Raw genomic sequence first — 14,470 nt, 5'->3', positions numbered from 1 at the left:
TCATTTTCTCAAGTTTGCCTTGGCGATTGCCTTGCTGGCGGCTTCTTTCACATCTTTGTTCCTGAGACTGTATATCATTGGGTTCAGCATGGGAATCACAGTAGTATAAAACACAGCCACCATCTTTCCCTGCTCCACAGACTCCTCCGTTGGTCTTCTGAGATACATGAATATAAGAGTTCCATAAAACATGGAAACAGCTGTCAAGTGTGATCCACAGGTGGAGAAGGCCTTTTTCCTGCCGTCAGCAGAGCGCATGCGCAACACCGCGACCACAATGAGCGAATACGATATGAGAACTACAGACAGGGAATATGTGAAGTTAATCCCGGCAATCACAATCATCGTGTACTCTTTGATGTACACGCCTCCGCAGGCAATCTTGATGAGAGGAGGATCGGCACAGTAGAAATGGTTGATTTCAAAGTTTCCACAGAAGTATAAACCATATGTCCACAGAGTGCAAATAAGACTCACCGAGAATCCGTAGACATAAGGCACAGAAATGAGGCGGACGCAGACAACCCTGGACATCTTGCTGCTATAGAGCAAAGGGTTGCAGATAGCCATGTAGCGATCGAAGGCCATCACAGCCAGAATGTAGACCTCCACGTGGACCAGGGCAATGAAAAAGTAGCACTGGATCAGACACCCCACGTAAGAAATTGTTTTTCTCTCAGATAATAAGTTTTCCAGCATTTTGGGGGTAACATTGGAGGAGAAAAACACATCCACGAAGGACAAATGACTTAGAAAAAAGTACATAGGACTCTGAAGATGAGGGCTGACACTGATCAAAATTATCATACCAATGTTGCCCAGCAGAGTGAGCATGTAAACCACCAAGAACACCACAAAAAAGAGAACCTGTAATTCCTGGCGCCTTGTCAGGCCCACAAGAAGGAATTCTGTTACATCTGTAAAATTTGGCATTGCCTTAATATAGAGCCTGTGGTTCCTGCAAAGAAAAACCTTTATAAATATATTTCTCATTCTTAAAAGTTTTGATTTAAATTTTTCTGTTCCTTGGTATACACTTTAAAAATTATGCAGTTTTTTTTCCCATGTGTCTACTGTTGGAATTAAATATACTATATGTAAAATGGTTTGCTTGATTGTGTAACAGAAAAGGTTCTAAATTTTCTAATCTGATACAGGGTAGTTTGGGACAGACACAGAGAATTTTATTTAATCTATAGTTAGGAAATTTTATAGGTAATAAACTATTAAAATGATGGAAGATGCAGAAACTCCAAAATCAAGATTTCCACAGCAATGCTTTACTGTGTGATTAGTCCCTAGTTAGCATGTCTTATCATAAACAATCATTCTAAGTGTAATGAATTTCTGCTAATTAAGTATTTTGGGGTAATTTGCAAATAAGTTTTAATTAATACTGTTCGTGTGAAAATTTCTTACAATAGGAGGGAGGGGAAACTGTAGTCAGGATGTATTTTGTGAGAGATGAATAAATAAAATGCAAAAGAGTTGAATATTACCTCTTAGGACAATTATTATGCAAATCTTTCCTCATTGTAGATTTTGTAAAATCTATAGCTTCAACATAAATAACAAAATCAGAATTTATTTATTTCTACACTCATTTTGAGGATCACAGAAATTTGATGATTTTGATATTCAAAATATATGGTGGAATGTTCATATACAATTTTTATCAGTGAAACTTCATTGAGAATATACAAGCATCTTTATAGCCTGAAGTTCCCTCAGTTTATACAGCTGAAGTCATGGGCACTCCTATGTAAAAAATACCTTGACTTAAAGTAAATAATACATATTTTCTCATTAGAATTTAATTTGGCAGTCCTTGCAATTGGTATGCCAGTTTTACATATAAAAACAGAAACTACAGCATTATAGCCTGTTCTCAAATGTATTTGATAACATAGTCTAATAATATTTTAATGTTAACTAACATTTATTGTTGAATATTCTCTAAGACAGAAACAAATCATTCAATTTCCACTTAAGTTTCTCTGTAACCCCAGAGATGTCTAGCCTTCAGAGACAAAGGGCTGTCACTTCTTTATTCTGTGCTAAATTCTGATGAACTCTCAAATGACAATTGACTTCTGCAAAAATATTATTTTATTACATAAATGAATATCATCTACCAAAATGGTAGAATGTGTAATTTACAGACAGAAAAATTTGATTGTACTAACATTGTACATTTCTCAAAAGGATAAACAACAAAATTATATATAACTGGATTAGTTACTCAAATAAATTCCCAAATTCATTCATGCATATTTAAAAAAAGTAGTCCAATAAATTTCTTTGTTAACAAAATAAGTCAGCGAAAATGGTATTAATTTTTCTTTTAAAGTGGAATGAAATATTACTATGTTCAACTATCAATCTACACTGCAACTACCCTAAAACATGCAGACCTACCTTGAAGGCAGAAGAGAACAATAAATGGTCATTTCCCACTATTTATCATATCATCTTGCTCATTAAGAACACTGAGGTAATCTCCCAAAGGTACTCCAAAAATAATTATGAAAGAAATCGTGGCTGAAACACTAGCAACATCTCCTGGGTGGAAGTTGAGTAAACTTGATAAAAATAATAGTTCTCAAAAATGAGATCAATATTGTTGACATTGTCTCATTTGCTTTTCACTGGCACATGGTTCTGTCCACTTTCCTCTGCAAAAAGTCAATTACAGATACAAAACATATGTGTGAGGATAGATCACTTCAACAATATGTGCTGGATTCTTCTTTGTGTCAATTTCAGATGTCAAAGGGGTTGGGGTTCAACATGTAAGCTACTTGTCAGAATTTGGATGGGTGGATGGAACTACACAGTAAATTAGGAAATCAACTATGAAGTTCATCCTTAATCAAGCAACTGTGTCAATATTCTATGTGAATTTGTGCAAATGTCCCACCTTTGATCGTTTTGTTTACAAAGAATAGAAAAGGTTTCATAGTGTGAGTGTGGGATCTCAGATAGCATGGGATAACATGCTCTGAACAATTGCATATGAAGAATTAAAATATATATAATTATTTGTATGATCTAACTTTAACATAGTTAAGTATCTGACTTTATGGGTTTGGTATTGGTGTTAACCTCAGACTGAAGAAAATATTCACATGTAAAATAACTGTGAGGGAATATCTTTAAATCCAGTTCAGACAGCTGACAAATTCATGAAATCTCAACTAGATTCTTCATAAGTTTTGTTTGCTAAGTTGGGGACAGAACTATACTCAGGCAATTTTTCCTCCACATACTTCAACATCTAAGAACTCAGTTTTCCTAAATTTCCTCATACCTATTGTGAAGAAATTCCATTATAGGAACACCTTTGCACAAGAAACTAATGACTTAATACACAAGAACTCCAGAAAACGAAGCTGTATCTTTTCTATACCAAAACAAAGTTGATTTTTTAAGAATATGAATTTTAATAGAATAAGTTGAAAATTTTCTGCAGATCCTTGTACTTTGTAAGTGAACACACAAAATCATATATCTTTATTTGTCAGATTCCAATATAACTGTTAAACACAGAGTATCCTGAATAAATTTTCATTGAAATGAAAAAATTAACTAAAATATAATGGTGCCTTATACGCACAAAATATTCCAGAGAAATGCCAGCTTAATTCTATAAGTTAACTCAAGAGAACATATTTTACAGAGGTACATCTACTTTCAAATTTTGACCTTTAGTCAGTATAAACATTATTCATAGAAGAAACATGAGAAGTGGGATATGTGGCCACATGAATATTACAATTGGAAGGATGGGAGAAGAGTGAGAAGTCTACTATGTCTAAAAATAACTGTAAAAGCATCTTTAAAAGCCAGGTTTTTATTATGAAAATCATAGTAATTTAATGAATTATCCCCTTCACATTCAAAGAAACTATAAAATGAAACCATCACATAAGCATTAAAAAAAAGACAGACTTGTGTGCTCTAAAAAAAAAACAATGATGATATTTCATAATTCATTCTGCAAAACACATATTGGTAATAAATGGGAGATTCATGTGAATCACTTGGAAGGCAAATGAAAAGGTGAGTGATTCAACAGGACTATTAAGAAGAAGCCAACTATTGCAAGTTGGCCCCCACACACAAATAAATAGATGTAATGAATTTTTAAATGAATGCTGTTTTTCATCTTCATGTGCACATGTATGGATATGTTCAAATGTTTTCACACATACATTAGATCCATGAAATTATCTGACATAAAAGGTATGTTAAGCTTAAAATTCTATGTAAACCATTATTAGTGAACCTTTATTTGGGCCATTACAATGTCAGTATAGAGGCATGCATAGACTCTGAGTTCTGAGAAAATATAAATAATAAACGGACTGGTTTTACTAAGTAAAAGACCTGTTTAGATCACCATGTGTGTACATTATTAAGGGGAATACGACAAACTAGCAAATATTTAAAATGTGTGTTTTAGAAGAATATATAAACAATATTACATTCAAAGTAATAATATTTAAATTATAACATTGAGGATAAATAATGGTGTAGTTTAGTATAGAAATGAAATCTAAAACTGTCATTTTTGTGTAATAGTAAACCGAAATAAACTCTTGGGTATAAACCAACTTTGAAAAGCAATGTTGCTGACAAAAATAAGGACATTCCATGGCTCTCTCTTTTCCATTTATATCCAAATCAGCAAATGCAGTTCTGAATCGATGCTCCAAATTCTGCTGGCTGGTGAAGCACAAGAAGCTTGTGTCTTAGTCAAGGAGTTGGCTTCAGTGTCCTGAGAAGAAACTCCCACTTCTTTGACTGCATAAGCACTTCAACAGTCTTGGATAATAGCACCCAAAAAGTTGTGTTGTCTGTTTTTATTTTTCTTATAAGGCTACACTCTCTACAAAAATAAACTACCCGAAGACTCTTCACAAACCTCTTGACACTAGGAGCAATGAATCCCTTATGAAGATGTTTAGTAAACACTGCTGTCTTTGCTCAAACAACAGATGAGAAAAGTTACCAAAAATACACCATAAAATTGATTTCTTTAGCATGACAATACTTACAAAAATATACTTCCTTTTTTTTTAAAAGGAAGAAGTTTCATTCTAAAATTACAAGTCATTGTACTCGTAGCACAGAACACTAGTGGATAATATTTCAACTATAGCACAAACATCGAATACTTTGTGCAGCCTGAAAAAGATGGATTAATAAAGAAGAAACAAGGAAAGGTATGAAAGACACTTAGCTCAAGAGATATGATATTTCACTGGTTAGATCAACCAAAAAATATTCATTAGGACACAGGTACCCATAATTTTTTATGTAAACCCTTTTTTGCCTGCCTCAAGGCAATAAATAGGATCTAGAAAGATGACTCACCAGATAAAATCCCACTTTGGTCTTGCAGAGGGTCTGAGATAAGTTCTTAGCACCTACAAGGTGACTAACAACCAACTGTATCTCTAGATAAAGGAAATCTAATGTTCTCTTCTAGTCTTCACTGCATTTTATCTCTCTCTCTCTCTCTCTCTCTCTCTCGTGTGTGTGTGTGTGTGTGTGTGTGTGTGTTTTACTCTACAATAGAGAGAGGAAAGGGAAAAGAGAAATATTGCAATTAAATTTTAATTTCAAAATAAACAAATCTCTGGGTATGGAGAGACGGCACAGCAGTTAAGAGCACTGGTTGCTCTTCCACAGGACTCAGCTTGATTCCCAGAACCCACATGGCAGCTCACAGCTGCCTGTAGCTCCTAGGGATTGATACCCTCTTCCACTCTCAAAGAGCTCCAGGCAGACATGTAGCACAGAGACACACACTCACTCACACACACACAACACACCGCAAGTATAAAATAAACAGACAGGTCTGCGAGCTGCCCAACCAGCACGGAGGCCTGATCTTTCGGCGCCAGGAGACCCAGCATTGGGGTGAGTTTCTGGCCCACGGCGCCAGCCTGGGACGGGGAGCTCGGGGGGTTTCTTGGCCCCCTGTCCTGCTTGGGCTCTCTGCAGGGCCTCTACTCCCCGGGTGCTGCCTCTTTCTTCCTGGCCCACCCAGCTTCCGTCCAGAGCCCTCCCCACTTCGCCCCCACTGCCCTCTTTTGGCGCGTGGCATCGCCCAGCCCAGCCTATCTGGGCGCTGAGTCCGAGTACCCGGGGCTCCCGGGGGGCAGCAGTTCCTTTGTTTCTGTGGCCTGCCTGCACCAAGCGGGGTAGGCGCTTTGTCTGCGAGCTGCCCAACCAGCACGGAGGCCTGATCTTTCGGCGCCAGGAGACCCAGCATTGGGAGAGCCAACATTGGGGAGAGACAGCATTTGGTAGGCAAGGAGACCTAATCCGGTAAAAGAAGATCCATAGGGAGCATTTGGAAGAAGAGATGGGCCGACGTCAAGGCAAGAATTCGCCCAACAAGCTGAAAAGCAACATGAAGCTACCAGAAACAAGCGACCTCACAACGGGAGGACAAGAACCCCTTAATCAAGAGGAAGGAGAAAAGATTGACTTCATGAAAGTGATTGACACCCTTAAAGAGCATGTAAAAAACGCCCTTATAGAAATGGATGAGAAATATAACAGAAAGTTTGAAGAATTGAATAAATCAGTGAATGATACCCTAGAAAACCAAGGAAAAACAATCAAACAGATAATGGAAACAGTTCAAGACCTGAAAACTGAAATAGAGGCAAAGAAGAAAACACAAACAGAGGGCCGTCTGGACATGGAAAATCTAGGTAAACGAATAGAGACTACAGAAACAAGCATAACCAGCAGAATACAAGAGATAGAAGAAAGACTCTCGGATTCTGAAGATACCATAGAGAAAATAAACACACTGATCAAAGAAAACAGCAAGTCCAACAAAATCTCATCACAAAACATTCAGGAAATATGGGACACAATAAAAAGACCAAACCTAAGAATAATAGGAGTAGAAGAAGGAGAAGAAGGGCAGCTCAATGGTCCAGAAAATCTATTTAATAAAATTATAGAAGAAAACTTTCCCAACCTAAGGAAAGATTTTCCTATGAAGGTGCAAGAAGCATACAGAACACCGAATAGGCTGGATCAAAAAAAAACATCCCCTCGCCATATAATTATCAAAACACAAAGCATACAGAATAAGGAAAGAATATTAAGAGCTGCAAAGGAAAAAGGCCAAATTACTTATAAAGGTAAACCTATCAGACTTACACCTGACTTCTCCATGGAAACCATGAAGGCCAGAAGGTCCTGGATAGATGTACTGCAGAAACTGAGAGACCATGGGTGCAAGCCCAGATTACTATACCCAGCCAAGCTTTCATTCACTATAAATGGAGAAAATAAAATTTTCCAGGATAAAAACAAATTTAAACAATACGCAGCCACAAATCCAGCCTTACAGAAAGTAATTGAAGGAAAATCACTAACCAAGGAGTCCAACAATGACCACAATAACTCAGACATCTAGAGACCCTTCACCAACACAAAACAAAGAAGGGAAACACACAAACTCTACGACTAAAAAAAATGACCGGAGTTAACAACCACTGGTCATTAATATCACTTAATGTCAATGGACTCAACTCACCTATAAAAAGGCACAGGCTAAGAGATTGGATAAGAAAACAGGATCCAACATTCTGCTGTTTACAAGAAACACACCTCAACCACAAAGACAGGCACCTACTCAGAGTAAAGGGCTGGGAAAAGGCCTATCAAGCAAATGGACCTAAGAAACAGGCAGGTGTGGCCATACTAATCTCTAACAAAGTTGACTTTAAACTTAAATCAATCAGAAGAGATGGAGAGGGGCATTTTATACTCATAACAGGAACAGTTCATCAGGATGAAGTCTCAATCCTGAACATCTATGCCCCTAATATAAAAGCACCCACGTACATAAAAGAAACATTGCTAAAATTCAAGGCAGCCATCAAACCGCACACACTAATAGTAGGAGACTTCAACACTCCTCTCTCACCAATGGACAGGTCAATCAGACAGGAACCTAACAGAGAAATAAGAAAATTAGTGGAGGTAATGAATCAAATGGACTTAACAGACATCTATAGAACATTCCATCCAAATAGGAAAGAATATACCTTCTTCTCTGCAGCTCATGGAACCTTCTCGAAAATGGACCACATAGTCGGTAACAAAGCAAACATCCACAGTTACAAAAAAATATTAGTAACCACCTGTGTCTTATCAGATCACCATGGATTAAAGTTAGAATTCAACAATAATGCTACCCCCAGAAAGCATACAAAGTCATGGAAACTGAACAGTCAACTATTGAACCATAGCTGGATTAAGGAAGAAATAAAGAAAGAAATTAAAGTCTTCCTGGAATTCAATGAAAATAAAGAAACAACATACTCAAACTTATGGGACACTATGAAAGCAGTCCTAAGAGGAAAGTTCATAGCACTAAGTGCCCACTTAAAGAAAACAGAGAAAGCTCACATTGGAGACTTAACACCCCACCTGAAAGCTCTAGAAAAAAAAGAAGCAGACTCACCTAGGAGGAGTAGAAGACTGGAAATAATCAAAATGAGGGCTGAAATCAACAAAATAGAAACACAGAAAACAATACAAAAAATCAATGAAACAAAAAGCTGGTTCCTGGAGAAAATCAACAAGATTGACAAACCACTATCCAAGCTAATCAAACGGCAGAGAGAGAATTTGCAAATTAATAAGATCAGAAATGAAAAGGGGGACATAACCACAGACACAGAGGAAATTCAGAGAATCATTAGATCTTACTACAAAAGCCTATATGCCACAAAATTGGAAAATGTAAAGGAAATGGATACTTTTTTAGATAAATATCATATACCAAAGTTAAATCAGGACCTGGTGAACAATCTAAATAGACCTGTTAGTCGCGAAGAATTAGAAGAGGTTATCAAAAACCTCCCTACCAAAAAAAGCCCAGGACCAGATGGTTTCAATGCGGAATTCTACCAGATCTTCCAAGAAGAGCTAATACCTATACTCCTTAATGTATTCCACAAGATAGAAACAGAAGGGTCATTACCAAACTCCTTTTATGAAGCCACAATTACTCTGATACCAAAACCACTCAAAGACTCAACCAGGAAAGAGAACTACAGGCCAATCTCACTCATGAATATCGACGCAAAAATCCTCAACAAAATACTGGCAAATCGAATCCAAGAACACATCCGAAAAATTATCCATTATGATCAAGTAGGCTTCATTCCTCAGATGCAGCGCTGGTTCAACATACGAAAATCTATCAATGTAATCCAGCATATAAATAAACTGAAAGAAAAAAACCATATGATCATTTCATTAGATGCTGAAAAAGCATTTGACAAAATTCAACATCCATTTATGTTAAAAGTCTTGGAGAGATTAGGGATACAAGGGTCATACCTAAATATAATAAAAGCTATATACAGCAAGCCGACAGCTAACATCAAATTAAACGGAGAGAAACTCAAAGCCATCCCACTTAACTCAGGAACACGGCAAGGCTGTCCACTCTCGCCATACCTCTTCAATATAGTGCTTGAAGTTCTAGCAATAGCAATAAGAAAACATAAAGGGGATCAAGGGGATTCGAATTGGAAAGGAAGAAGTTAAACTTTCGTTATTTGCAGATGATATGATAGTGTACATAAGCGACCCCAAAAACTCCACCAAAGAACTCCTACAGCTGATAAACAGCTTTAGTAATGTGGCAGGATACAAGATCAACTCCAAAAAATCAGTCGCCCTCTTATACACAAAGGATATGGAAGCAGAGAGGGAAATCAGAGAAGCTTCACCATTCACAATAGCCAAAAACAGCATAAAATATCTTGGGGTACATCTAACCAAGGAAGTGAAAGATCTATTTGACAAGAACTTTAAGGCATTGAAGAAAGAAATTGAAGAGGATACCAAAAAATGGATGGACCTCCCTTGCTCTTGGATTGGGAGGATCAACATAGTAAAAATGGCAATTCTACCAAAGGCTATTTATAGATTCAATGCAATCCCCATCAAGATCCCATCAAAATTCTTCACAGATCTGGAGAGGACAATAATCAACTTTATATGGAAAAACAAAAAACCCAGGATAGCCAAAACAATCCTATACAATAAAGGATCTTCTGGATGTATTACCATCCCTGACTTCAAACTCTATTACAGAGCTACAGTAATGAAAACAGTGTGGTACTGGCATAAAAACAGAGAAGTCGACCAATGGAATCGTATAGAAGACCCGGATTTTATCCCACAAACCTATGAACACCTGATTTTCGATAAAGGAGCTAAAAGTATAAAATGGAAGAAAGAAAGCATCTTCAACAAATGGTGCTGGCACAACTGGATGTCATCTTGTAGAAGAATGAAAATAGACCCTTATCTATCACCGTGCACAAAACTCAAGTCCAAATGGATTAAAGACCTCAATATCAGCCCGAACACACTGAACCTGATAGAAGAGAAAGTGGGAAGTACCCTACAGGAGCTGGGCACAGGAGATCGCTTCCTATGTATAACCCCAGAAGCACAGACATTAAGGGCAACATTGAATAAATGGGACCTACTTAAACTGAGAAGCTTCTGTAAAGCAAAGGACATAGTCAATAAGACACAAAGGCAACCTACTGATTGGGAGAAGATCTTCACCAACCCCACAACAGACAAAGGTCTGATCTCCAAAATATATAAAGAACTCAAGAAACTAGACTTTAAAATGCTAATTAACCCAATTAAAAAATGGGGCACTGAACTGAACAGAGAATTCTCAGCAGAGGAAGTTCAAATGGCCAAAAGACACTTAAAGTCGTGCTCAACTTCCTTAGCAATCAGGGAAATGCAAATCAAAACAACTTTGAGATATCATCTTACACCTGTCAGAATGGCTAAAGTCAAAAACACCAAGGATAACCTTTGCTGGAGAGGCTGTGGAGGAAGGGGTACCCTCATCCATTGCTGGTGGGAATGCCATCTTTTGCAACCACTGTGGAAGTCAGTGTTTCGGTTTCTCAGGAAATTCGGGATCAACTTACCCCTGGACCCAGCAATACCACTCCTGGGAATATACCCAAGAGATGCTCTATCACATGACAAAAGCATTTGTTCAACTATGTTCATAGCAGTATTATTTGTAATAGCCAGAACCTGGAAACAACCTAGATGCCCTTCAATGGAAGAATGGATGAAGAAAGTATGGAATATATACACGCTAGAGTACTACGCTGCGGTAAAAAACAATGACTTCTCGAATTTTGCAGGCAAATGGATGGAAATAGAAAACACTATCCTGAGTGAGGTGTCCCAGACCCAAAAAGATGAACATGGGATGTACTCGCTCATAATTGGTTTCTAGCCATAAATTAGGGCCACGGAGTCTACAATAGGTGAACCTAAAGAAGCTAAGTAAGAAGGTGAACCCAAGGAAAAACATATAGTTATCCTCTTGGCTAAGGGAAGTAGACCCAATTGCCGGGGAGAAAATTAGGATCTTGGGGGTGGGGTGGGATGGGGGTAAGGGGAGATGGGGAGAGAAAAGGTAGAAGGGAAGGAGGGGGGATTTGGGGAATCAGGAGAATTGGGATAAAGGAAAGGTGGATAGGGGAGCACGGAACCACAATTCTTAGTTAAGGGAACCACTTTAGGGTGAGCAAGAGATTTGACCCTAGAGGGGCTCCCAAGTGCCCAACATGAGGTTCCCAGTTAGTTCCTTGGGTAGCTGAGGATTGGGAACCTGAAATGACCCTATCCGAGAGCAATACTGACGAATATCTTGCATATCATCATAGAACCTTCATCTGGTGATGGTTGGAGACAGAGACAGAGACCCACACTGGAGCACTGGACTGAGCTCCCAAGGTCCCAATGAGGAGCAGAAGGAGGGAGAACATGAGCAAAGAAGTCGGGACCACGAGGCGTGCACCCACCCACTGAGACAGTGGAGCTGATCTACTGGGAGCTCACCAAGGCCAGCTGGACTGTGACCGAAAAAGCATGGGATAAAACCGGACTCTCTGAACATGGCGAACAATGAGGGCTGATGAGACGCCAAGGACAATGGCACGGGGTTTTGATCCTACTTAATGTGCTGGCTTTGTGGAAGCCTAGCCAGTTTGGATGTTTACCTTCCTAGATATGGACGGAGGGGGGAGGACCTAGGACTTACCACAGGGCAGGGAACCTGGACTGCTCTGTGGACTGGAGAGGGAGGGGGAGAGGAGTGGGGGAAGGGGTAGAAGGTGGGAGGAGGGGGAGAAGGGTGGGAGGAGGGGGAGGGAAATGGGAGGCTGGGAGGAGGTGGAAACTTGTTTTTTGTTTATGTTTTTTTTTCTTCTTTTCTTAATAAAAAAAATTATTAAAAAAAATAAACAGACAAATCTTTAAAAAAAATAAGCTAATATTTAAAGAAAGAACTGTATGGAAGTACTGGGCTTCTACCTGGGCAGAGAAGAGTTTTTTGCTGAAAGGGTTTCTTTTGTTGTTATTTCATTTGTTTCTTTGTTTGTTTTTGTTGTTGTTGTTTTGGGAGGGTTGTTTACTTCTATTGGTTTTGAAAATGATTCTTACAAGTGAAAAAAAGTAAGTAACTGTCAGGGGCTGAAACTGAAGGTAAAAAGTAGTGTCACCAGCACACCTCCTGAAAGTCCTGTGATACGTTATGACGGAACTTCTGTGTGGTTACAGCTCTGTCCTTCAGTCTGTGCTTTGTCAATGTTGTGTCTATGTGTACAAGCATAATTACACGTTTGTTTGTGGGCATATACATCCTTTTTCTTAAAGCTTTTAAAACTACAAATAGTCTTTCTGGGAATTACTACTAGAAGATGGAGAAGGAGGACACATATAGTTCACTCGTTTACTTTGACATTTGTTTTAAGATTGGATATTTTACTGCAACAAATACATAATTTTTATAATGTAAAGGTCATGAATATAAACTTGTAAAACAGGAGAATAAAACTTCCCACATTTATACATGCATTGGTCTTACACATAGCATGTAAACTGCTCATCTTTAGAGCCTGTGCATTACACATTTTGTTGTAAGAATATAGTTTTCCTCTATAAAACTAAATTTCTGCAATAAACTTAGACGTCATTCTCATAAACAGAACTTTTATTTGATTTATAAAGGTGAACTGATTTTACTTCGAAAGCATATTTCTTTTGACCAGCTTCCAAAAAGCATGTTTCACATCCTTGTTCCTCAGACTGTAAATGATGGGGTTCAACATGGGGCTTATAAAAGTATAGAACACAGCAATGATTTTGGATTGTTCGACTGACTTGTCTGTGGGAGGTCTAACATACATGCAGAACAGAGTTCCATAAAACACAGTCACTGCCACCAGATGAGACCCACAGGTAGAAAAGGCTTTGCGCCTCCCTTCAGCAGAATTCATCCTCAGGATGGCAATGAGAATGAACAGGTAGGAAATGAGAATTATAAGCAGGGAATTGGAGAGGTTAAATCCTGCTACCACAAACATAGATGTTTCCTTAATGAAAGTGTCAGAGCAGGAAAGTCTGATGAGAGGAGGGTCAGCACAGTAGAAGTGGTTGATGATATTGGAGCCACAGAAGGTCAACCGATATGTCCACATGGTTTCCATCAGGCCACTAAGAAAGCCATAAATATAAGGACCAGCAATCAGACGTACACATACCCCTTTGGACATCTTGCTGCTGTAAAGCAAAGGGTTACAGATGGCCATGTACCTGTCATAGGCCATCACCGCCAGCATATAATATTCAGTAATAACCATAGCAATGAAAAAATAACACTGAACTAAACAGGCAGCATAAGAAATGGTTTTCTTCTCTGATAAGAAGTTCACCAGCATCTTGGGAGTCACGTTGGTAGAATAGCACAGATCCAGGCAGGACAAGCTGGCAAGAAAGTAGTACATAGGAGTATGCAGGCGTGAATTTACCCTGATCAACACGATCATGCCAAGATTCCCTCCAACAGTGATCAGATAGATCGCCAGGAAGAGCACAAAAAGGATAGGCTGTAGCTCTGGACGGTCTGTCAATCCCAAGAGAACAAATTCAGTCACCAGGGAGTAATTGCCTTTGACCATGTTCTTAGGTGCCAGCATGATCACTTGGATGGATTAGAGAAGTGTAAATGAGAATGCTTGTTAGATATTTTCTCTTTTTTCTCCTATTCCCCTACCTCTCTCTTATTATTTATCCTCAAAACTGTTTCAAAGGTCTTAGAATGTCAGAACTACTACCCTGGATGTTCAAATCCTTAAAAAAGAAAAAAAAAAGGAAACTCTTTCTTTGGTGTGTATGTATGTGTGTATGTGTGTGTGTACACGCACTCTCAAGTGCATGAGTGGTATATGCACACTACAGTGTGCACGAAGAGGTCAGTACAAGCATGGGTGTTGTTCCTTCCCTCTTGCCTGGTTGGGGCAGACTTAGCATCTCTTGTTACTAAATTACCTTTTCAATATAGGGAAACTGAGATTACAGACACATA

The 14,470-nt window shown here is 38.5% G+C and overlaps 1 protein-coding gene across 1 annotated transcript; it reads right to left on the bottom strand.

Annotated features, from left to right (window-relative positions):
* Positions 1-14,063, bottom strand: LOC121466463 (olfactory receptor 5M9). The gene is made up of 2 exons (XM_041680192.1): positions 13,464-14,063; positions 1-936 (listed from the first exon to the last, which is right to left on the bottom strand). The coding sequence occupies exons 1-2, from the start codon at positions 14,061-14,063 to the stop codon at positions 1-3; spliced, it is 1,536 nt and encodes a 511-aa protein (XP_041536126.1).
* Between the last annotated feature and the right edge of the window lie 407 nt (positions 14,064-14,470).

Source organism: Microtus oregoni, unplaced genomic scaffold (assembly GCF_018167655.1).
Source record: "Microtus oregoni isolate MIOR12 unplaced genomic scaffold, Mior012 000033F_ref0000390, whole genome shotgun sequence".
Taxonomy (NCBI): Eukaryota; Metazoa; Chordata; class Mammalia; order Rodentia; family Cricetidae; genus Microtus; species Microtus oregoni.
The sequence above is the reverse complement of the archived record's forward strand: the minus strand, read 5'-3'. Positions and strand labels throughout refer to the sequence as shown.

Bases quoted from the DNA above. Each gene is read 5' to 3' on its own strand.
- LOC121466463 (XM_041680192.1), bottom strand. From the start codon at position 14,063: ATGGTCAAAGGCAATTACTCCCTGGTGACTGAATTTGTTCTCTTGGGA. The intron at 937-13,463 runs GTGGTAGCAGGA...CTCTATATTAAG, and splicing joins TTAAGGAAACATCTATGTTT to GCAATGCCAAATTTTACAGA.